We start from the raw sequence: 25,984 nt of genomic DNA, 5'->3' as shown, positions 1-25,984 counted from the left end.
TTAAGGAGATGGAACCTGGATAATCTGAAAGAACCAGAGGTTGTAGAGTGTTTCAGAGAGAGCATTAGGGAACAATTGACAAGAAAAGGGGAAGAATGAGTAGCTTTGAGAGAGAAAATTTGTATTTAATTGATGAAAGGAGAAAATATAAAAATCCAGTAAATGAAGCAGGCATAAAAGGAATACATACTGTCAAAAATGAGATCAACAGGAAGTGCAAAATGGCTAAGCAGGGATGGATGGACGACAAATTTAAGGATGTAGAGGCATACATCACTAGAGGGGTAAGATAGACACTGCTTACATGAAAATTAGAGAGATCTTTGGAGAATATCAAAAACTCAGATGGAAAACCAGTCCCATGCAAAGAAGGGAAAGCAGAAAGGCGGAAGGAGTATATAGAAGGTCCATACAAGGGTGATGTACTTGAGGGCAATACAAGAGGACTAGATGAAAATGAAATGGGAGATACGACACTGCGTGAAGAGTTTGACAGAGAACTGAAAGACCTAAGTCACAAGAAGGCCCCGGGAGTTAACAACATTCCGTTAGAACTACTGATAGCCTTGGGAGAGCCAGCCCTGACAAAACTCTACAATCTGGTTAGCAAGATGTATGAGACAAGCGAAATACCATCAGACTTCAAGAAGAATATAACAATTCTAATTCCATAGAAGAAAGGTGCTGACAGGTGTGAAATTTACCGAACTATCAGTTTAATGAGTCACGGCTGTAAAATACTGACACGAATTCTTTACAGACAAATGGAAAAACTGGTAGAAGCTGACCTCAGGGAAGATAAGTTTGGATTCCGTAGATATACTGGAACACATGATGCAATACTGATCCTACGACTTATCTTAGAATATAGATGAAGGAAAGGCAAACCTATGTTTCTAGCGTTTGTGGACTTAGAGAAAGCTCTTGACAATGTTGACTGGAATACTCTCTTTCAAATTCTGAAGGTGGCAGGGGTCAAATACAGGGAGCAGAAGGCTATTTACAATTTTGTACAGAAACCAGATGGCATTTATAAGAGTTGAGGGGTATGAAAGCGAAGCAGTGGTTGGGAAGGGAGTGAGATAGGGTTGTAGCGTATCCCTGATGTTATTCAATCAGTATATTGAGCAATCAGTAAAGGAAACAATAGAAAAAATTGGAGTAGGAATTATAATCCATGGAGAAGAAATAAAAACTTTGAGGTTTGCCGAAGACATTGTAATTCTGTCAGAGACAGCAAAGGATTTCAAGAGCAGTTGTACAAAATGGACAGCGTCTTGAAAGGAGGATAAAAGAGGAACATCAACAACAGCAAAATGAGGATAATGAAGTGTAGTCAAATTAAATCACATGATGCTGAGGAAATTAGATTAGGAAATGAGACACTTAAAGTAGTACATGAGTTTTGCTATTTGGAGAGCAAAATAACTGATGATGGTTGAAGTAGAGAGGATATACAATGCAGACTGGCTATGGCAAGAAAAGCATTTCTGAAGAAGAGAAATTTGTTGACATCAAATATAGGTTTAAGTGTTAGGAAGTCTTTTCTGAAAGTATTTGTATGGAGTGTAGCCATCTATGGAGTGAAACATTGTCGATAAATAGCATAGACAAGAAGAGAATAGAAGCCTTCAAAATGTGGTGCTACAGAAGAATGCTGAAGATTAGATGGGTACATCACGTAACTAATGAGCAGGTACTGGTGGTGGTTAGTGTTTAACGTCCCGTCGACAACGAGGTCATTAGAGACGGAGCGCAAGCTCGGGTTAGGGAAGGATTGGGAAGGAAATCGGCCGTGCCCTTTCAAAGGAACCATCCCGGTATTTGCCTGAAACGATTTAGGGAAATCACGGAAAACCTAAATCAGGATGGCCGGAGACGGGATTGAACCGTCGTCCTCCCGAATGCGAGTCCAGTGTGCTAACCACTGCGCCACCTCGCTCGGTGAATGAGCAGGTACTGAATCAAATTGGGGAGAAGAGGAATTTGTGGCACAACTTCACTAGAAGAAGGGATTGGTTGGTACAACATGTTCTGAGGCATATGGAGATCACCAATTTAGTATTGGAGGGCATCGTGGAAAGTAAAAATCGTAGAGGGAGACCAAGAGATGAATACACTAAGCAGATTCAGAAGGATGTAGGCTGCAGTAATTAGTTGGAAACGAAGAGGCTTGTACGGGATAGAGTGGCATTGAGAGCTGCATCAAACCAGTCTCTAGACTGAGGATTACAACAAGAACTGCATGACCAGAGGTACCCCAGAAAATGGGGGCAGTTAACTCACCTGGCACAAGCATGATGCTGCAGGGAGACAAGGCAAAGATTTCATTGGCCAGCTTAGTCACATAGGTGCCTCGTATCCCATATAAAAATAGGCCCAGTATAACATACAAAAGCATTGTTACACTATTCAGAATTCACTCTTACTCTACTTGGGCTGTTAGCAATTGTTGTGGCTGTGCTCTTAAAACTCTTGTCAACGAAGTAGCACAACCCAGTGCGATGTCCTTGATGGTGAGTGTTCATCAGAGACATTGGTATCATTAGGGGTGCCCCAGTGAAGTGTGACAGGACTGCTGTTGTTTTCTATACACATAAATAATCTGGCACACAGGGTAAGCAGCAGTCTGCAACTGTTTGCTGAAGCTGCTGTGGTGTATGGGAAGGTGCCTTCATTGAGTTACTCTACAAGGAGACAAGATGACAGACAAAATTTCTAGTTGGTGTGATGAATAGCAGCTAGCTCTAAATGTAGAAAAAAGTAATTTAATGCAGATGAGTAGGAAATACGATTCCATAACGCACAAATACAGTATTAGTAGTGTGCTGCCTGACACAAGTATTATTGATTAAGTATCTAAGCACAACTTTGCAAAGCAATATGAAATGGAATGAGCATGTAAGGACTGTAGTAGGAAAGACAAATGGTTGACTTTGGTTTATTGGGAGAGTTTTAGGAAAGTGTGGAGCATATTTAAAGGAGTCCACATGTAGGACACTAGTGCAACACATTATAATGTTGAAGTGTTTGGGATCCACATCAGGTCAGATCAAAGGAAGACATCGAAGCAATTCAAAGGCAGGCTGCTAGACTTCTTACTGATAAGTTCAAACAACATGCAAGTATTACAGAGGTGCTTTGGCAACTCAAGTTGGAATTATTGGAGGGAAGACGATGTTCTTTGCGAGGAGCACTATTGAGAAAATTTAGAGAACCATCATTTGAGGTTGCCTGCAGAGCTGTCGTCAGCGTAAATATCACCTAAGGACCACAAGGATAAGATTAAAGAGTTAGGGCTCATACATAGCCATATAGATAGTAGTATTTTCCTAGCCCTATTGACAAGTGGAACAGAAAAGGAAACAACTATTAATGGTACAGGGTACCCTCCACCACACAGCATATGATGGCTTGCAGAGTATGTTGATAGATTTAGATGTAAGTGTAGATGTACAACTGGTTTTCAAAGTGGACAGATACTCGTTACTCCACTGAATGACAGTCATTGTTCTATCTTGTAAATCATATGCATCCTGTTCTCATACCCTCAGCTCTGAATAAACAAAATCACTATGAGGTATTTCAAGCTTTGCATGTAAATGAGCAACCAGTGAAATTGATACATAATTTATCATGTCCTGGCAATGACAAATAAATCTGCAAGAGCAACAGCAGTGGCAGAAGTTTTAACAAGGCAGGTACACATACACACTGAGTACAAGGTGTTTCCACAGAATAACTGGCGTTGACCTGGTATGTATTTATTCCAATCTCTTAATGATCCATTTCCTCTTTTCTCCCTCTCTGTGGCCAGCTTTCCCTCTGCCCACGTCCTCCACCCCCCCCCCCACCCCCACTCCATCCACCTTGTCCTCCGGCACCACTCTGTCCACCTCCAACCCGCACTCTATCTGCCTCCTCCTCCCACCTTTCTTTGTCCACCTTCTCCTCCCTCCTCTCTCTGTCCACCTAATCCTCCCCCTTCTCATTGGTCATATCTTCCTCACCCTATTTTTGTCCGCTTCCTCCTCTTTCCTTTTTCTGTCCATTCCTTTCTCTTGCCTCTCTTTGTCCATCTCCTCCTGCTCCTATCTTTGCCTATATCCTCCTTCCCCTCTAGCTGTCTGTCCATCTCTCTTCCTCCCCACACATTATCACACTCACCCCTATAGTAGCTGACAATTCTTACTCCTACAGTATTTCTTTCGGGATTGTAACTAATATGTGTGCCAAATTTGATTGCAATCATTCCAGGGGCTAAGGATGAGGTTTTTACCTGTGGCTTTCTTCACATATGCACATGTCAATTATATTTCACATATATTTAATACATTTCACACATATTTCACCTGTATGTCCAGCAAATTTCCCCCTGCAGTTTCATTCTCAGGCAGGCTTATAAGATCGTATCTGCTGAACTGTGTGCTGCACAATGACAATGTTGCAGGTACACCCAGTGTTATATATGGCTACTATCTGTGAAATGTGCTGTGAATAGTATTAGTAGTAGAGAAAAAATAAATTTAAAACTCTTGCATGATGCTGTACTTCTTCAGGCATCTCGGTGTTTATTATATCTTACCTCCTGAACTAAGTGACATACAATGATTTAATTTTTCTGGTACATTCAGTGGTACACACGAATATTGTCTACAAAATGTGTCATGAATACAATAATTAGTAATGAAGTAATAAATTTAAACATCTTGATTTCTACAGAAGTCTTCCTGCATGAACAGTGAAAATATAGTAGTCATAAACTTTTTTCCTTTAATCATTGTGTAGGAGTGCAACAGAGCAACTCAGCCAATGCTGGAGTACTATCTATTCTTTGTGGTTTACTGTTCCTGTTAGTACTTACTGCTAAAACGAACACTATGCTAGACTAATTTGGGACTGCTCTATTGAATGGGCACATAAAATTCTGGTTTAAAAATATTTCTGTTAGTAATAGGAAACAAACTGAAGTTTTACGTTCACATTTAGTGTCGTATAAAACATGTTATGACCAGTATTTCTCTGGGCTGACTCCAGCTACACATTGCAAAAGCTAAATTAATACTATCTGGCAAAACACCAGAGAAAATGTACTTGATAACTCTTTGGTGAGACACCTTCAATATGTGTTATGATTAATTTTGATATAATGTAAATAAAACAAAGCACAACAGTCAGAGAACAGTAGGTATGCTATCATCAAATTAAGCAGCCTTGGGAGGTAGAATACGAAAGGTATTCTGACTTCAACCAATTTGGTGCATAGGATCATGACTGCAAGGGCTTTGTCTTTACAGCTCAATAACAAAAGAAAATTAGATACAGAGTTAGGATTACATTCAATTTCCTATTCACAAATGCCACCAGTGAACCCTGGATCTTGCTGCTATGAGGAGACATGTGTACTTCAATGACATGTAGCTGTACCACAGGTGCAATAACATTGGATATGTGCCTATGGAGAGCCCAGATTAACATGTGGTTCCTGAAGGAGGGCAGCAGAATTTCAATAGTTGCAGGGGCAATATGTGAATGATTGACTGATCTGGCATAGTAACATTAGCCAGTGTGGAGTGTGTTTGCTATGTTGTTACTGTAACTAAAAGCAGGGGGAAACTACAGCCATTATACTGTAATTCCCAAATACACACAGACTCTACTGTATGACTTAATGATGATGGCACCCTCCTGGATAAAATATTCCACAGGTAAAACTGTCCTAAAACTGGATCTCAGGGCTAGGCCTCTCATAGAAATACTGTTATCAGAAAAAGTTAATTACTTATGAAATCTAGGATGGGGCATTTGTGTGTATGTTTATCACCAGTACTGACTTTTCTCCTTTAGGTACATATGACCAGAAACTGTCTCACAGATACAGAGAGAGAGAGGGAGAGAGGGAGAGGGAGAGAGAGAGAGAGAGAGAGAGAGAGAGAGAGAGAGAGAGAGAGGGAGGGAGGGAGGGAGGGAGGGGGGGTGAGGTATTCTGAGGGTCAGAGCATGAAACGCTTGATCCCTTATTAGAGTATGCAAGTTAGAGAATATGAAAAGAGAAATATATAGGTTGGAGTTAAGATACAAAGGGATCCAATGAAGTACCGGTATGGCGTCAGAAAGAATGAAATTTCTTGTCGGATGAGTGTATAGTAGTAGTATTTCTTGTCTTCAGTCTGAAGACTTGTTTAATGTAGCTCTCCGAGCCAGTCTATGCTGTGTAAGCATCTTCAAATCTGTGCAACTACTACAACCTACAAAAATCTGAACTTTCTCACTGTAGTCAAGCAACAATCTCCCTCCAAAATTTTTACCGCCTTTACCATTTTATCTCCGTTACCAATTCGATGATTCCTTCATGCTTCAGGATGTGCCCTATCAACCAACCCCTTCTTTACTAAAGTTTTTTGTTTCTTGCCAACTCAATTTAGCAGATAATTATCAACTGTCCAATCTACCCACCTAATCTTCAGCATTCTACCATAATGCCACATTTAAAAACCTTCTACATTCTTCCTGTCCAAACTGTTTACCTCCCATGTTTCATTTTCGCACATGGGTATATTGTAGAAAAAATCTTCAGTAAGAGAAACAAGCAAGGCAATATCAACCTCACACTAATCTTAGACGATTTACCAAAGAAAAGCAAACTTATTATTACACTACTTGGCCGCGCTGGGTAGCCAAGCAGGCTAATGCACCTTGTCACGGTCCATACGGCTACCCCTGACGGAGGTTTGAGTCCTCCCTCGTGTGTGTGTGTGTGTGTGTGTGTGTGTGTGTGTGTGTGTGTGTTGTCGATAGTGTAAGTTAGTTTAAGTTAGATTAAGTAGTGTGTAGGCTTAGACCTTAACACAAATTTCAAATTACACCACTTGAAGGTCTGGAGAAAGTTTTTAAAAACTGGAGTGAACTCTATGAAATTCTGAAAGCGATAGGGATAAAATGCAGGGATGAAAGGCTATCCACAAGTTATCCATGAAACAAACAGCAGTGTCCAGGAACCCAAAAGCAAGGCAGAAGTTGAAAAAGGAGTTATACTCAATCTATAAAATATTCCATCTGTACAATGAGCAACTAGTATAGGAAACCAAGGAGAAAGCTGAAAATGAAAATAACATTCACGAAGGTCAAATTAGAACTTTGAGTTCTGCCAATAACACTAATTCTGTCAGAGGTGGTAAAGTATTATGAAGTTGAATATCAATAAAAGTAAAACAAGAGTAACAGAACATAGTCAACTGTAATTATCAGGAAACGTGACAGCAATAGCAATAAATAAAGTAGCCTCAGATTGCAGTTGCACTATTACAAGTTTTACTGAATGAACGATTTTGAGAATTCATGCCTAATCTTCAGATGCATCTTTGTACACATCTGACAGTTACATGTTAATTTTCTAGCTCACACAGGTTGTCAACTGAAATGCTGGAACTATTGGTAACTTCACCAATGTCCGCAACACCATGTAAGTGAGACTGCAATGTTTGGCAAGAGATCCCCTGTCTGGATAGTGAAGATCATGAAAATTGTTTCCTAAAGAGAAATTTGTTAACACTGAATGTGAATGTATTTTTTAGGAAGTCTTCTTGAAGATTTTTATGTATATATAGACCACTGGAACAACAAAGCACTCTGACTGATTGAACAAAAGGTGCAGATTATTCCAGGTTTCAAGAAGGGTTGATGGACTTGCAGACATCACTACAGACCTATCTTATTGATGTCAGCATGATGTCCAATTATGAAATGTTTTTTATGTTCGCATATTGTGACTATTCTGGTGACTGGAAATCTCTAATAATGAGCATCGATTTTGCAAAAAGTCCATCAAAATGATCCAGAAGACAATGGATAACAGCTCTTGGTTAATACCATGTTCCACAGTGTTGCCTAGTGAACACAATACAGGATTACAGAATATCAAAGTGGCCTGAGGACTTCTTAGCAAATAGAGCTTAGTATGCAGGTTTTCACTGCAAGAAATTTTCAGATGCAAAAGTGACTTAAAGGCTACAATGTGAGTGTTATAGTGCTACTGCTACTCAAAATTTACTTAAATGACATGAAGGATTATGTCTGAAACTTCACAATGCTGTTTGTGAGTGATATGCATATATATGAGTTACCATAATGCCCACAAAATGCAGCACGATCTTCAGAACATTAACACTTGGTCCAGGACTGAAAGGGACCCAACACTTTGGTAAATGTATTGTTTTGTGGAAAAAAGATAGGAATGCCCTTAATGTTTCACTCGCACAGTTGGCAATCTTCAGAAACAATTATTATCACTCAATTTCTACGAGCATGCATGTTGAGTGAAGTGAAATGGAATGCCCACATCAAACTAATTGTAGGAGAAGGAGGTGCCAACCAGAGTCACCAAAAAGGACTTACTTGCCAGTCTGATAACCTCCCTAAGTAAGATTAATAGGTGAGAGAGAAACTCAAATAAACAGAGACATGTTTCAAACAAGTTGTGTGTAGAATGCCTAGGCCATCATCAAAAGATGTTTATTCAACTCCAATGGCTGATTCTGCAAGAGAGACATGGGCAACATACAGAGTTAACTGTAGAAATTCTGAGAGTGTATCTTCAGTGCAAAGAGTCAAGCATGATATGTGGGTGGTCCAAGTTTTAATTACCACCTCAAAAATGAAGTTATGTAATTACTTTCTTTTCGTTTGCAGGTACATTTCTGTAATACAGATACAAATCCTAGTGTGCCACTAAAGAATCCAAAACAAAGTGTCATAGTCCACTGGTGAAGCAGAGGTGGGCTGCGCCACTTCCTTGTAGGCTCCTCTAGCAACATGTTACAGTATTCTGTCACAGGGATTTCAAGTGTACCAGGACTGAAGACAAAGATGTCACAGAAAGAAGGAAAATTCAGTCAAGTAAACTAATAAATTATGAGACAGAACTGTTGGCCATAATGTCCAGTATTGCCAATATGCATATAAAAGTGATACACTTCAAAACTTTTAGAAAAAATATTTCTTTCCTTAGGAAAGAGACAAATATGGAACAAAATTAAAAGTTATTAAAAAGCAATCATCTTACCTGCCAATTCGTTCTAACCCTTTCTCGGTGTCCATTAATCTTACTGTTGTGGACAAAGCCAAAGGCGAATCATTTTTTGTCGGTGTTCCTGCAGAACTGGACACAGATCGAGGTGGTGTCTTCCACTTCTTACGAAAAATTTTTGCTTCTTCCTGAGGCATCGGTCCAGCATAGGCATGTATATCAACAGTTGGATTGACTACATGTTGTACAAGAGCCTTCAAATGAAAACAAAATGTTAGTTGATATAGCCTCTAAAAGCTACACAGTCCTGAACGTAAAAAATCAAAATAAAATATTTATGTGGAAATTACTGGAGGCCGAGATGGGCTGAAAGGCTCCCCAACAGTGGGTGGCAGCGAGTTATCTTCAGACCGCAACACTGGGACATAGAACTGTTCCTCCAAAAGATTTCTTATAGTCTTGACATCCGTTGCATTTGAAGATGGGGCCCTGCTGCAAATCATCTGAAATTGAGAAATTGAAAAAGTTGAACATTGCAAAAGTGCTGTAATATCCGTATGCAGCAGAAGGAAAAAAAAAAAAAAAAAAAAAAATGAAAACCAGGCTATCCACACAATGAAAGAGAGAGAGAGAGAGAGAGAGAGAGAGAGAGAGAGAGAGAGAGAGAGAGAGAGATACTACGCAGACCACTGTAAATGAAGTGCATGGCAGAGGATACTTCTCACTGTACCACTTATTACAGTTTCTTCCTATTCCATTCACATATTGAGCACTACAAGAATGATTGCTTAAATACTTTTGTCTGCACTATAATGAAACTTGTCTTTATGACTCCTGTGGGAGTTATAGGTAGGGAGCCTTAACCTTAACTAAGATTCCTCGCAGTTTTTTATTGAAAATTTGTAAATAGACTTTCATGAGATGGTTTGTATCTACTTAAAAGCTTTCACCAGTTCAGGTTTTTCAGCATTCACTTGATACTCTCCAACGGGTCAAATAAACCTGTGACCATTTGTGTTGCCTTTCTTTGTATATCTTCAACACCCCCTGTTTGTCCTATTTGGTATGAATCCCACATACTTTAGCAATAGCATAGGAGGGGTTGTGCAAGTGTTTTGTAAACAGTCTTTCGTATTTTTGCCACTATCCTAACAATGAACTGAAGACTGCCACCTGCTTTACTAATGACAACACTTATATTATCGTCCCATTAGATACCCCCAAAAAATTGTTTCACCCAGTCATTTGTTCGAGTTTACCAATTCCAGTTGTGACTCACTGAAGTTTAAGTCACAAGAGACTACTAACCTGCATTTTGTAAAGTGCACAATTTTGTATGTCTAACATTTAAGGAAAGTTATCAAAATTTGCAATGATTTGAAAGCATATCTAAATCTGACAATATTTGCATAGCCTTTTTTTTCCAGAGAAGATACTTCATTACACATAACTGCCAAGTTTGATTCCATTGGAACAGTTATTCACAGTGGCTGTAGTAAATTTGAAAAGAAGACAAAGGGCTTCAGCAGTCAGTCACAAATCCACTCTGCATATTTATTGCAGATCTAAATTTCAACTGTTGAACAGCTGTCTTCAATGCATTTAAACTGAGCTGTTGACCACATGTTGTCTTTCAAAGAATAGCCTCAGTTAGAATCTGTCGAAGTATGTAGTAAAATCGTATAACAACACATGTGGTCAAAAGCTGTCTATATGATTCAATTTAAATGCACTGAAGGTAGCTATTCAATAGCTGAAATCTAGATCTGCGATAAAAATACAGAGTGGATTTGAGAGTAATTAAGAATCCCCTTTTCCTATTGTTATCTGCAAAAAGTCTGGGGTTGGTACTAATATTGTCTACCAGGTCACTAATATACAACATGAACAACAAAGGACCAAACACACTTTCTTGTGACATGCCTGAAGTTAGTTCCGCATCTGTGAATGACTCCCCATCCAAGACAACTTGCTGAATATTTCCTATTGAGAAATCTTTAATGCAGTCCAAATTTTGCTTGATACTCCACGTAATATATTTTCATTAATAAGTGATGTGTGATACTAAGTCTAAAGCCTTTTGGAAGTCAAGAAATATGGCATCTACCATGCAACCCTAATCCATGGTTTTCAAGATGCCATGTGAGAAAAGCTTGAGTTATATTTGTAAAACAATATTTTCACAATCTATACTGGTTCATGGAGGATTGGTCATCAATCCCTTTTTCCTGACACAAGCAAGGCTCAAGGTACAAAAACACCCAACACCACACCTAAAAATAAAACGAATGGAATGAACAAAAAACGGGGAAAACACACCACAAGGAAATGAAGAAGAAGATATTAAAACCATAGAGAAGATGGTCTGGACTGGGTGATCACAATAATAAAACAGGATGAGCCAGCCACTCTGCAACACATTACAATGTCCACCCCAAAGACAGAAGGCAAGATGAACATATGTAGGGAAAATATGACCACCAAGACAAACAAATGCAAATAAAGTGCAACAGAGTTAAAATGGAAGGGGGTTGGCAACCTCAGAGAGGAGGCTAAATGCCCACCCTTAGATGGTACGATAAAAACCCCACTCACGAATAAAATGTAAAACTAAATCTGCTGTTGAGACATTGTCGCCCAACACCGAAGGCAGGGAGGTTAAAAGTCTGCAGCAGAAGAGCTGAAAGTGGGCAATCCAGCAAGATGTGGACAACAGTCATATGTGAACCACATTGACACCAAGGTGGGTCCTCGCGATTGAGGAGGTAGCCATGTGTTAGCCACGTATGGCTAATGCGGAGCCGGCAGAGACCCACAGTCCTTGAGAAAGGCCTGCATGGAGGTCTTACACACATTCGTAGTCTCCTTAAGGGCACGCAGTTTGTTGTGCGTACTGAGATTACGCCATTACGTCTCCCAAAGCTGAAAAATCTTGTGGTGTAATAATGATCGCAGGTCATTACAGGGATGCCGATCTCCAGAAGAGGTTTCTGTGTAGCCTGTTTGGCCAGCCTGTCAGCAAGTTCATTTCCTGGGATTCCAAAGTGGCCTGGGGTACACACAAACACCATGGAATGACTGGACCGTTCCAGGGCATAAATGGACTTCTGGATGGTCGCTACCAAAGGACGGCAGGGGTTGCACTGGTTGATATCTCGTAGGCTGCTCAAAGAGTCAGTACAGAGGAGAAACGACTCGCCAGGGCATGTGCGGATGCACCCAAGAGCACGAGAAAAGGCTGCCAGCTCTACAGTGAAAACACTGCAGCCATGTGGCAAGGAGTGGTGTTCAATATGTCCTCCATGAACACACGCAAAGCCAACGTGACCATCAGTCATCATCAAGCAGTCAGTGTAAACCACTTCATGGTCCCAGTACATGTCAAGAATTGAGAGGAAGTGACAGCGGAGAGCCACAGAGTTAACCGAGTCCTTAGGACCATGTGAAAGGTCCAGACGAAGCTTCGGCCCAGGTGTACACCATGGAGGTTTACATGAATGGACCTCAAGTATAGGTGGTAAAGGTGAGGACTCCACTTCAGACAGAATAGATTGGACGCGAAGCGCAATCTTAAGCCCTGACCTGGCCCTTCGGTGCGGGAGATGAACCGCCTTGGTTGGGAAAAGGAGACGGTAATGGATGCTCAGGAGAACTACGAATGTGTGCAACATAACTGGCGAGCAGTTGTGCATGCCTAACCTTCAATGGAGGGACTCCGGCCTCCACCAGGACACTGGTCACTGGACTCGTCCTAAAAGCTCCTGTTACCAGTTGAACACCACAGTGGTGCAGTGGGTCAAGTAAACACAATGCTGAGGGCGCCGCTGAACTATAAGCCAGACTCTCATAGTCAAGGTGGGATGCAACAAAGGCTCTGTAGAGCTGCATCCCACTTCGTGTTTCTCAGGCAATGGAGGGCATTGAGGTGCTGACAGCACTTCCGCTTCAGCTGACGAAGATGAGGAAGCCATGTCAACCAGGCTTGAAAACCAGTCCTAAGAATTGTTATGTCTCCACTACCGTGAGTGGATTGTCATTAAGTTAAAGTTCTGGTTCCCGGTGAATGGTACGCTGCCAACAGGAGTACACGACACACAACTTTGCGGCTGAAAACTGGAAGCCATGGATTCCAGCCCATGACTGCGCCTTGTAGATGGCTCCCTTTAGGCACCTCTCGGCAATACCAGTACTGGCGGAGCAGTACAAAATGCAGAAGTTGTCTGCATAGAGAGAAGGTGAGACCAACAGCCTGACAGCTGCTGCTAGACCATTAATGGCCACTAAAAATAGAGATACACTCAATACAGAGCTCTGTGGGGCCCCATACTCCTGGATACATGGGAACTGTGGGAGGCACCAACTTTGAAAGTATGGAGCGATAGGAAATTCTGGATAAAAATTGGGAGCGGCCCCTGGTATCCCCACTCATATAATGTGGCAAGGATATGATGTCGCCAGGTCGTGTTGTAAGCCATTTATAAATCAAAAAAGATGGCAACAGGCAACAAGGTGTTGGCATCTGGAAAAGGCTGTTCGGATGGCAGACTCAAGGGACATTATCAGCGGTAGAGCCCTGGCACGGAGCCAGTAGGCCACGTGACTCCAAGACGCAACCCAACTGCCGACACACCATACATTCCAGCAGCTTACAAAGAACACTGGTGAGGCTGATGGGCTGACAGTTATCCACATCAAGCAGGTTTTTGCCATGTTTTGCCATGTTTGATCATTGACTGTGGATCCAATCTGGCCAAGGCACCGTGTCTGGGCAGTGTGCAAGGACGCTGAGGAGCTCCCACTCTGTAAAGGGAGCATTATACAGTTTGCTGTGACATTCAGTGAATGAGAGGGCTTTCCTTTCCATCCACTATTTGAGGGTGCAAAATGCTGGGGGATAATTCTCTGACGTGGAGGCTCGGGCATAGTTCTCAGCAAAGTGCTCCGCAATTGTTATTGCGTCGGTAGATAACACGCCATTGATGTTAATGCCAGTAACACATTTCGGGGTCTGGTACCCACAAACATGTCTGATCTTCGTCCAGACTTGGGAAGGTGACGTATGACACCCAATGGTCGAGACGTACCTCCTGTTTCCATCTTTCTTTCTGACTTAAGCTGGGGGCATCCTAAAGAACATGGGATTGTGTTTTCCACTGCAGAAATGATCGTTCTAGTGACCTGCTCAACTACCACAATGATGGTACCATGTGGGGGAGATTCAACACCTAGGTGAAAGCATCCCAGTCTGCCTCGTTTAAAGCCCATCTTGATAGACATCCAGGGGATTAGCACTGGGGAGTTACAGGAAGATGGGAAAGTGGTCACTATGACGAAGTCATTGTGGGCTCTCCAGTGGACAGATGGGAGAAGTCCTGGGCTGTAGAGGGATAAATCAATGGCCGAGTACATCCCATGAGCCACACTGAAATGTGTGGGGGCCCCAGTATTCAAGCGGCAGAGGCTGAGCTGAGACAGGAAAGTTATGACATCTCTACCTTGGCCAGTAAGCACAGTGCCACCCCACAAGGGGTTATGGACATTAAAATCTCTGAAAAGTAGGAAAGGTTTAGGGGTTGATGAATCAGTGCAGTCAATGCATTCAGGGTATTGCACCATCTGGAGGAAAATATATGAATTGGAATCCAAAACTTTCGGGACTGGTGCTGCAATCTGGAAAGTAGAATAGTAGATCTTTGCACCACTAGATGGCAAGAGCTGTATATCTGATGAATTAAAACAGAACAGCACGTGTGTATCAAATCCTGTGCGAATCTCGAGAAAAGTGCTACAGAGACTCTTGCACACACACTTGTGTGTTTGGGGGACAGAGTATGAGCCATACACTTGTGTTTGAGTGCATGGTCGGTTCAGGGCCAGCTGTACAGATGTCTAAGATGATGCTTACACTGGAATTGGTTATGGGACATGTCAACAAATGTTGACTGATGAATTGGCCATGCATCGTGTCACCGCAAAATTTGTGCCAAGGATCTTGACTGCCGATCAAAAGGCACGGGGAGGGGGGGGGGGGGGGGGGGAGACCGATGTTCCCTTCACTGGGGGAGCCTTGCTCCCGAAGTAGGAAGTAGGTACTCTGGGAGCAACGGAAGGAGATTTTCCCCCTAGCACCAAGGGGGCAGATGTATTCTGGAGGCCTGGAGGGTCCAGTGTTTGTAGCACAGAGTGTGGCATGTCTGGTACTTGTGATGGCGATGGTAATGTAGCTGCAGCGTATGTGGACGTCAACCAAACGAGGTGCAATCGTTCAAATTTGCATTTAGCCTCTTCGTCAGTCAACCGGTCCAGGGTCTTTTACTCCACGATTTTCCACTCCTTTTGGAGTACTGTGCAGTCTGGCAAGCAGGGGGAGTGCTTCTCTCCGCAGTTAATACAAGTGGGAGGAGGTGCACAGGGAGTATCTGGATGCAGTGGACGTCCGCAGTCTCGATATGTGGTGTTGGAGGTGCAGCAGGAAGGCATGTGCCCGAATTTCCAGCACCTAAAGCACTGCATAGGGGGAGGGACGTCTGGTTTAACGTCACAGTGGTAAACCATCACCTTGACCTTTTCAGACAATGAATCACCCTCAAAGGCCAAGATGAAGGCACCAGTAGCAAACCTGTTGTCTTTGGGTCCCCTGTAAACACGCCAGATGAAATGAACACCCTGCTATTCTAGATTGACAGGGAGCTCGTCGTCAGACTGCAAGAGGAGGTTGCGATGGAAAATAATCCCCTGGACCATGTTGAGGTTTTTGTGGGGAGTGACGGAAACATGAATATCACCCAGTCAGTCACAAGCGAGTAGCACCCAGGATTAGGCTGGGGATGCTGTCTGAATCAAGACTGCACCACTTCTCATCTTGGACAGTGCTGTCACTTCCCCAAACTTATCCTCAAGATGTTCAACAAAAAACTGATGCTTCATAGGTAGAAAGGAGTCTGCATCCATTCTGCTACAGAGTAAATACTGAGGCAAATATGGCTCTCTTCTTTCTGTAGCCCTACGTTCTTCCCATGTTGTAGTGAGGGAGGGAAATGATCAAGGGTCATATCTGTCAGCATTGTAATCAATCTTGCCCTTCTTAGAGGCTGCTGGCACCATATGGTCAACAGCAAGAGATGACTTAGTCCATTTCATTGTGGATTATCTGCCCTGATGCCACCAACTCCGATCAGGGGCTCTCCCCAAAGGTGCCACCCAGCCACAGCAAAGGCCACCTGACACGATGGCTGTTGCTGGGAGTCCTGATGCCCCCAGAAGACAAGCATCTACTCCTTGGCATACGTGGGGAGTTTACAGCTCGGGCTTCAGCAGTACGATCCCTGTGTTGTCGGGGGCTACCACCAAATGGGTACATGATGGCCCCACCACAATGGACTGGCTACCATGCTGGATATTGAGTGCAGAGAAATCCAATAGCCATGGGGGCGAAAGAGGACAGGAGACAACGGAAGAAGATGACATACCCCGCAAAGTGTCCTTACCCAAATAGTTGAATTGTAGGTGGAGATGCAAAGCCATGACAAGAGATTCAGGAGATCGAATCTAAAGGCACTATGAATAACTCATGCACCACGTAAGATGTCCTTTCCCATATGGCCCACACTTCTGTAGAATTTGGAAAGTGGCAGGTCAAACCATAAAATGGGATGTGAACTTATAGGGCCGAAAAGTGAGAGACTCCTTTTAGTTGCCTCTTACGACAGGCAGGAATACCTCGGACCTATTCTTACCCCCAGACCCACATGGAGCTTTCATGGAGGAGATAATTCTATTACAGATACCTCACTTTGTTTGAGCACAGAATAAATACTAAGATTCTGCAACAGATGAGTATCAGTGATGTTGCATGGAAGGTTTTTTTATCACTTCTGCTACCCTTCTTATAGATAGACGTGACATATTTTCTTCTAATTACTGGACACCGCTTTTGTTCAAGGGATCTATTGTGTGTAACAGCTAAAATGGGAGAGAGACCAATACTGAACAGAAGCTGACAAGTACTCTTTTGGATGCTGGTGTATTGTTTAATTAGTTATTTTAGCTGTTTCTCAACACAACTTATGTGGGCTCATAATTGCATGCTGATCCAGCCCTATGCCAGAGTTCACCAATGACACTGGGTGGCAAGGGATGATGTGTCACTCTCAGAAAGTCATGCCCCCGATGTTAAATTACACACATACACACACAGACACACACACACACACACAAACCACCTTTAGAAATGTTCAGATTGTAACCACATGCACCAACTAATTTGCAATTTGTTTGTAACTCATTCCATATCATTATGACCTATCGTGCAAAATGATCCATAGAACATGAAAATAAGTAACGTAGAGGTGATCTTATTGTGTACTTAGTGGCACCCCATACCACCACACCGGATACCACTCCGTATCACGATGAAAAATGCAATCTGGCAATTTTTCATCTCTTCAGAATTTTCATAAATGGATATGACATTATGCTGCTGTATGCAAAACTAGCTCTAGTTTGAATAGACATAGTGCCTGTCCTGTGTCAATATTGTTATGTAAATCATTGCCGATTGGCCTCCATCTGCTTTCACGTCAAGATAAACCACAACACAGGTGATTGTGCCGAGTCCACGATGCTCCATTGTTGTCACTACTGTACAGGTACTTACGTGCTGCAACCAAGCCCATTTCCTGGTTCAATGCAAAGTGAACAATATAACTGTACTCTCAGGTGCTAGGCACATGTGGCCACTGAGATCATGTATTGTGTTTGTATGTGATCTTCCGGGACCTATAAATTCCATATTTGCAAGCAAGTCATGAGAGCCCAATCACTATGACATTGCAGAATGATAAATGCAGTTTCTGGAAGGCACAGGTCTTGGACAACAAATTCAGACACGTGATGGCAGACATTTCTCTTTCTTACAAAAGACATAACACAATGTTCTCACATATAACCAACAAGCAAATGCTATTTTTTAATTAGAAACCAATGGCATAGGCTTTCCCTATATTCAGAATGTAGTTGTGTTACACCAAACTACTTTGTTCAGTTGCACTGAAACACCAATCATTTCAAACAATAGAAACTCCTGGTAGGAATACCAATAACATAGGGAAAGATATATTGCTACTTACTTTAAAGATAACACGATAAGTTGCATACAGACACAATCAAAAGACACTTACAAATAACCTTTCGATCTCAGCCTTTGTCAGATTGATAGATTGATTGATGGGGGTTAAGGGATTAAACGGCAAGGTCACCAGTCCTGTGATTCCAAAGTGACTTGTGGATGAGAGAGGATCTGCTAAAAGTGTATTGATCCAGTCAGAGGAGTCAAACTACAAAATGAAGAAGTTAAAACACACACAATACAAGGCATATAAGGATAGACCAAATCTAAAAACTGGAAAGAAAGAGCGGTCATGGGGTCCCAGATCGAGAAAACATGAAAAAGGGCCCCAACCATAAGCACCCTGCCCCTGCTCCAGGAGTAAATCAAAACCTTATATCTGAAAACAAAAACAACTTTCACAGAGGAAACTGTGCACCAGTTAAACCATCTGTGATTCGTCTGCTAATATTAAAATTAAGGAATGTGGAAGATTATACTGAGTACGAAGGGCCAAAAATAGGGGACATTTCACCAATATATGGGATACTGTCAGTCTGGCTTCACAACCAAATTGTGGAGATGGTTCGTTACACAAGAAAAAACAATAGTGAGCATGGTATGACCAATGTGTAGAAAGTATAAGACAGTGGACTCCTTCCGAGAGGAGAGGAAGGGAGAGTGCCAAACTGCATTAGACTCCTTGATTGTGCAGAGTTTATTACCGACAGCAGTAGCACACCACTTTTGGGCAAAGAGAAATTTGATGTAGATCCACATATCTGCAGCTGGAATCATGAAAGGGAATGGGGGATAAGTACCTGCTTCTCTAGCCTACTGGTCAGCCAGTTCATTCCCTGGGATGCCCACATGACTTGGGACCCAGAGAAGACAACTGAATAGGCAGCATGGCAAAGGGCAGAGAGAAGGTCATGGATAGCAGAGATCAAAGGGTGACGAGAGTAGCATCAGTTGATAGCCTGCAGGCTGCTCATTGAGTCGGTACATATTAAAACACTGTGGAGGGAGGGCTGAGTAACAATAAAGAGTGTCCTGCGAATGGCTAGCAGCTCTGCTGTGAACACACTACATGAGCCCAGCAATAAAGCTAGTAGGAGATATGAAAGTATATCTCGCCTTATGTGCTGTCTTAAAACCATCAGTGTTTAAGATTATGGCACCCTGGAACTCTGCAGGGATGGAACGTAGAAGGTGCCGGAAGTCCATAGGGGCCACAGAGACCTTATTACCCTGGAATAGATTGGTCCTGACCCATGGTCTAAGCACCATCCAAGGAGGGGGAAGGGGGTGGGGGGGGTTCATTCCAGTGAGTGGAGATGGAGATTCCGACAAAGGGAAGTGAGACGCATCCCAACAGTCAATCCGACCCATGGGTGGTTATCAGGAGGGAGACATCCCTTGTTTGCAAAGAGGACAGGGTACATGGGATGGTCAGGGAATCAGAGAATGTCAATTGCATAAGAAATCAGGAGTTGGCTCCATTGTATCTGTAGAGGGGGAATCCCCACTTTTGCGAGGAGACTGTCAATGGGAATAGTGCAAAAGGCACCAGCAGCGAGATGCACCCCACAATGTGAACAGGGTCAAGTATTTTCAGAGTGGAAGGAGCTGTGGGCCACAAGCCAGAATACTATAATCTAGCCTGGACAAGACCAGAGCATGATAAAGATGGAGAAGATAGCACAGTCTGCACCCCAAGATGAGTGGACCAGAAGGCAGAGAGCATTAAGTTTCTGCATGCATGTAGTTTTCAGGTGGCAAATGTGGGGCACCCATGTCAGCTTTTTATTGAAAGTAAGGCCCAAGAAACAAAACTGTGCGACAACATCTAGGAACTGGTCGCCTAAAGAAAGTTCTGGGTCGGTGTGTACTGTAGATCACTGACTCAAATCCATAACCCACTTTTTGGAGGGAGAAAACTGAAAGCCATGGGAGACAGCCCATGCAGAGTCCCATCGAATGGCACCATGGAGCCAATTCTCATAAGATGCTACCGAGTAGCAGCTGCAACAGGTGAAAAAATAATCAACATACAATGTCGGGGTAACCAGAGGCCCAACACAGGTTATGAGCCCATGAGCCTATGAGGAAGAGTGTCACACTTAACACAAAGCCATGTGGCATACCGTTCTCCTGAATCCAATGGATGCTGAGTGAACTGTCAACTTGAAACCGTAAGAGCCGGTGGGAAAAAATCAGAAGGGGGCCGCAAAAGCCCCAGTCATGGAGGATAACTAAAATGTGATGGTGCCAAGCTGTGTTGTATGCTTTAAGTAGGACAAAGAAGACCATAACAAGGTGCCGGCAGTTAGTAAAAGCCTGTTGGATTGCTATTACCGATTTGAGTAAAGGGCAATTCCATGTCAAATCAACAAGTGCTACAACCTGACCCTCTCAGATTTTTTTTGAAATTAAGTATGCATATATTACTCATAAATCATGACACAAATTAATTTTTTCACATTTTTCTGACGAAAAGTTACCAAGTAATGAACCTTCAAAAATTGAAAAGATGACAAATTTTTGACTCTCAGAACAATGTTGCTTTCTTTACAACTCATGTTCTAATTAAGATAGAACAATAAAATTTACTTCATTGGAAAGCTCTTTTAAAGAGCTTTTATATTATACCAAACATCACTAGTTTTATATATATACTCAAATTGTTAAAAAAAAACATTGTTGAATTTACAGAATTTTGAAAAACTATTTTTAAAATTCTCAAAAAAATATATGTGAAAGATACACTTTACATCTACATATTCTGAAAGTTTCAAATTGGGATGAGCATGGGATCACTATCAAAAGCAATTTTACATTACGGGTGGCACTTTAAAAATTTGTAAAAACTAAATTATTTTAGATATTAGGCCTACTTCTCACCAGCTGTATGTTGTTGTCAAATGTGGAAATTAAAAATAACTTATAATTGACAAAAGAACATAAGTTGTATGCTTCTGTAATTAATAAATACAAAATGAAAACTTAAAAAATAATAATAATAAATAAATAAACACAGAAAGATGAATACCTGAGATCAGAGCTAAATTCAGTTAGTAATTACTATTATTTACAAATAGGCAACCTATTAGTGCACTTCTTCATACTTCAAACTAATCGGTCTATTGCACGTCAACATTTCTGCACTGGATAACTTATACACTCCTGGAAATTGAAATAAGAACACCGTGAATTCATTGTCCCAGGAAGGGGAAACTTTATTGACACATTCCTGGGGTCAGATACATCACATGATCACACTGACAGAACCACAGGCACATAGACACAGGCAACAGAGCATGCACAATGTCGGCACTAGTACAGTGTATATCCACTTTTCGCAGCAATGCAGGCTGCTATTCTCCCATGGAGACGATCGTAGAGATGCTGGATGTAGTCCTGTGGAACGGCTTGCCATGCCATTTCCACCTGGCGCCTCAGTTGGACAAGCGTTCGTGCTGGACGTGCAGACCGCGTGAGACGACGCTTCATCCAGTCCCAAACATGCTCAATGGGGGACAGATCCGGAGATCTTGCTGGCCAGGGTAGTTGACTTACACCTTCTAGAGCACGTTGGGTGGCACGGGATACATGCGGACGTGCATTGTCCTGTTGGAACAGCAAGTTTCCTTGCCGGTCTAGGAATGGTAGAACGATGGGTTCGATGACGGTTTGGATGTTCCGTGCACTATTCAGTGTCCCCTCGACGATCACCAGTGGTGTACGGCCAGTGTAGGAGATCGCTCCCCACACCATGATGCCGGGTGTTGGCCCTGTGTGCCTCGGTCGTATGCAGTCCTGATTGTGGCGCTCACCTGCACGGCGCCAAACACGCATACAACCATCATTGGCACCAAGGCAGAAGCGACTCTCATCGCTGAAGACGACACGTCTCCATTCATCCCTCCATTCACGCCTGTCGCGACACCACTGGAGGCGGGCTGCACGATGTTGGGGCGTGAGCGGAAGACGGCCTAACGGTGTGCGGGACCGTAGCCCAGCTTCATGGAGACGGTTGCGAATGGTTCTCGCCGATACCCCAGGAGCAACAGTGTCCCTAATTTGCTGGAAAGTGGCGGTGCGGTCCCCTACGGCACTGCGTAGGATCCTACGGTCTTGGCGTGCATCCGTGCGTCGCTGCGGTCCGGTCCCAGGTCGACGGGCACGTGCACCTTCTGCCGACCACTGGCGACAACATCGATGTACTGTGGAGACCTCACGCCCCACGTGTTGAGCAATTCGGCGGTACATCCACCCGGCCTCCCGCATGCCCACTATACGCCCTCACTCAAAGTCCGTCAACTGCACATACGGTTCACGTCCACGCTGTCGCGGCATGCTACCAGTGTTAAAGACTGCGATGGAGCTCCGTATGCCACGGCAAACTGGCTGACACTGACGGCGGCGGTGCACAAATGCTGCGCAGCTAGCGCCATTTGACGGCCAACACCGCGGTTCCTGGTGTGTCCGCTGTGCCGTGCGTGTGATCATTGCTTGTACAGCCCTCTCGCAGTGTCCGGAGCAAGTATGGTGGGTCTGACACACCGGTGTCAATGTGTTCTTTTTTCCATTTCCAGGAGTGTATGTTCGCCCTGTAGCAGTTTGAGGGTTCACGATTGCCACTACTTCCCTACTGCTTATGGAAAAAATGTCTGGATGACTCGGAAATGTAAAAGATGGTGACAGTCCATGTGCATGCAAGAAACTAACTGTGATTTCATCCTTCTGATTTTTTTCAAGTACACAGGTTAACCACCAGTGTCAATTATAATCACAAGCAACATATCCTTTTATGTCTTTGAACGGTATTGTATCACTGTCAGAAACTGTCACCAGTTCAATTTTACTATCATCAGAGTTTGAATACACTTTTGTTATTATTTTGTCCTTGCTAAAAGGAATAAAAGTGTGAAGTTTTCGTGTCACTACAATTTTGCAGCATTTCTCAGATCTCTCCATAAGTTTCATTTCTTCATTTTTGTAATCTTCTTTAGTAGCATACTTGAAGTTCATTCCTTCTATGTTATCCTTGGAAAACACATAAAGTTGTTTTGGTGTCATTATTTGATCAGTGTATGGCCGTTGCAGACTTGCTCGAGCTGCAAGTCGTTTAACTGTTCCACCAACACCATCACTAGCTCCCGTCCCATGTGAGGTGGCTGAAAAATGTCATTCAGCTTCAGTTTGGAAATCATCTTCATCTTCATGATGGCACAGGTTGATAAAGTTCTTCCTATTTTTATAATGAGCTGCTGCTCCAACAGAGAAATAATATATTTTTCTTGGTTTTCTACAGAATTTAACAGTCAAGAAGTCCATCAAGTACGACTGGAACAAATGCACAGGAACAGTGTCATGTGTTAGGCATTCTGATATGATTACAAGACTTGTGTGCTCGAGTTTGTTCCCATCCTTGTAATAAGCAACAATGGGATGAATCGTTGCTTGCATGTTTGTCCAGTGATATCCTTGAACTTCGTCCTGGATGACAAAGGAGTAATTCTCAGAAAAGTCACAGATCACTAAGACCTCACCTTCTTTAAGTTCATTTCTCAGTCTCTTTTGGAAGGTTGATTGTTGACTATCAACGAATGAATGTCGTGTAAGCGATTTTCATTTATGAAAAAAGAAAAAAAAAAAAAAAAAAAAAAAATCAATAAAATTGTCAGATGATTTTTATGATTGTTTCTAGAGATGTGTGATCAACGGAAACCCATTGCTGATAAGTTACATTATCAATATCATTAGTAAAATGTAGACTTTCACAGCCAGAAATATCATGTCCATTATAATTATCCGGGCTGTTATGCTGTGGTCGATTGATGAAGTCTGTGTCAATTCCCAACGTTTCGTCTCCGACTGCGGGAGACATCTTCAAGGGGGTCCGTAGCTCGATGGAAGATCCAACACACCCACTGGCTCGCTACTGACTGCCGCTAAATTCCGTGTCCGCGCGCTCCCATGCCGCGGCGTGACGTCACGTGTTTTGAAAATGTCAGTGCAATTGGCCGCTGTCCGTCGCCGTTGCCATCACCCAGTAGTGGACGGATGGTACACATCTTCAACACCGGCATCCATATACCGTTTAATTTCACGCCCTCCTCTTTTCGTAATATCCTCCGCCTTTCGTAATATCCGCTTGTGGCCGCTAGTACTTGCGTCTCCTCGAAACGAATATTGTGGTTCCCTGGCTGGAAAGCATGCTCCACAACAGCTGATCGTTCCGTTTCTCCTCTTCTACAATTTCCCTTGTGCTCTTCCAAACTTTTAGAAACAGTTCTTTTAGTGGTACCCACATAAACATCTCCACAGCTGCATGGGATCGTATACACTCCAGCTTTTTCCAATGGTTTGCGAGCGTCCTTGGCAAGCTTAAGGTATTCCTGTATCTTCATGGTGGGCTTGTAAATTACGGTAATATTCCGCTTTGTCAATATCCTCCCTCTTCTTTCCATTACATTTTTAACAAATGGCAGGAAAACCTTAGATTTTGCAGTAGCCTGTACATCAGTATGATTTCTGCGTGGCTGCCTCAACGCACGTTTTATTTCAGCGGACGAATATCCATTCATCATTAGTGCATTGTGGAGATGTTCCATCTCAGCGTCGAGCAACTCAGGTTCACAAATATTTCTATCTCTGTCCGCTAACGTCTTGATAACACCCCGCTTCTGTTGTGGGTGATGGTTCGAATCCCGGTGCAAATAATGGTCCATGTGCGTGGGTTTGCAGTATACTGAGTGGCCCAAACTACCATTTTTGTTTCTAGAAACAAGCACATCGAGGAAATGTAATTTGCCATCTACCTCCTCCTCCATTGTAAACTGAATTCTTGAGTTTATACTGTTCAGATGTTCATGGAACCGGTTTAGTTCCTCCCTACCATTGACACTGAATTCATCAACCGACCACAGCATAACAGCCCGGACAATTATAATGGACATAATATCATTAGTATTCAACAAATCTTGTAAATATGTCAAATGTTTCTGGGCCAGGGCAGAATTTACATTCACCAAAATGACAAGCAGGTAATGACTGATTCCATACAACTCTTGCAATGCAGTCTTTCTAAGTTTTTATTGGATTATCTTCATCCTTTGTCAGCTGAGAAATGTTACATCCAATCAGCATGAGTTTGAAGTTTTGATGGGTAGTACACACACAGATACTATGTATACCACTACTTCCAGCTAAAACACAATTTTTGGGACGTAGGTCTGCAAACTTCGAAAATCCAATGTGGAGCTCTGGATGGTTGTCTTTAAAGTTCACTTAAATTTCTTTCAAATTACTTAAAATTAGCCATTTTTGTACTTGCAGTTTTTCTCTGTTATCTCTCAAAAGCACAAAATCTTTTTTCCCAGGCATTGCCCTGCTTATCTCATCAGAACAATAAAAGTTTCTAACAAAATGAGCAGTTGTTTGATCAAGAGTCTTGCCAGGTTTTGGGTTTGGTGAAGACAAAATTCACTTGGCCTTCACCAAATCCTTTACTCTTTGAGCCATGTAATTTGTTACGTTAAATTCATCTTGAAGCTTCTTCACACTCCAGCTTTTAGGTAAAATGGTAAGAATTTCCATCTGTTTACTTTGAGATGTACATGTACGAAATTTATCTTTTAGCTGACTGATCATCTCAGATTCTGCATGATCATCTCAGATTCTGCATGATCATCTCAGATTCTGCATGATCATCTCAGATTCTGCATGATCATCTCAGATTCTGCATGATCATCTCAGATTCTGCATGATCATGTGCCGCCTCTTCTTTTTCAGAAGGAAGCAATAATACCTTTGCTTGAATTGTTGAAGTTAATTTAATTAGTTTT

The 25,984-nt window shown here is 42.5% G+C and overlaps 1 protein-coding gene across 2 annotated transcripts in view; it reads right to left on the bottom strand.

Annotated features, from left to right (window-relative positions):
* Positions 1-25,984, bottom strand: part of LOC124804886 (ankyrin repeat and LEM domain-containing protein 2) — a 153,582-nt gene that overhangs the window by 98,887 nt on the left and 28,711 nt on the right. For both annotated transcript variants that reach the window (XM_047265254.1, XM_047265255.1), the window contains 2 exons: positions 9,376-9,528; positions 9,062-9,279 (listed from right to left, as the gene is read on the bottom strand). In XM_047265254.1, the coding sequence (XP_047121210.1) occupies positions 9,062-9,279; positions 9,376-9,528 (371 nt within the window). The remainder of the gene's footprint in view (positions 1-9,061; positions 9,280-9,375; positions 9,529-25,984) is intronic.

The sequence above is a fragment of the Schistocerca piceifrons genome, chromosome 7 (genome assembly GCF_021461385.2).
Source record: "Schistocerca piceifrons isolate TAMUIC-IGC-003096 chromosome 7, iqSchPice1.1, whole genome shotgun sequence".
Lineage (NCBI taxonomy): Eukaryota > Metazoa > Arthropoda > Insecta > Orthoptera > Acrididae > Schistocerca > Schistocerca piceifrons.
This window is presented reverse-complemented; position numbering and strand designations above follow the sequence as displayed.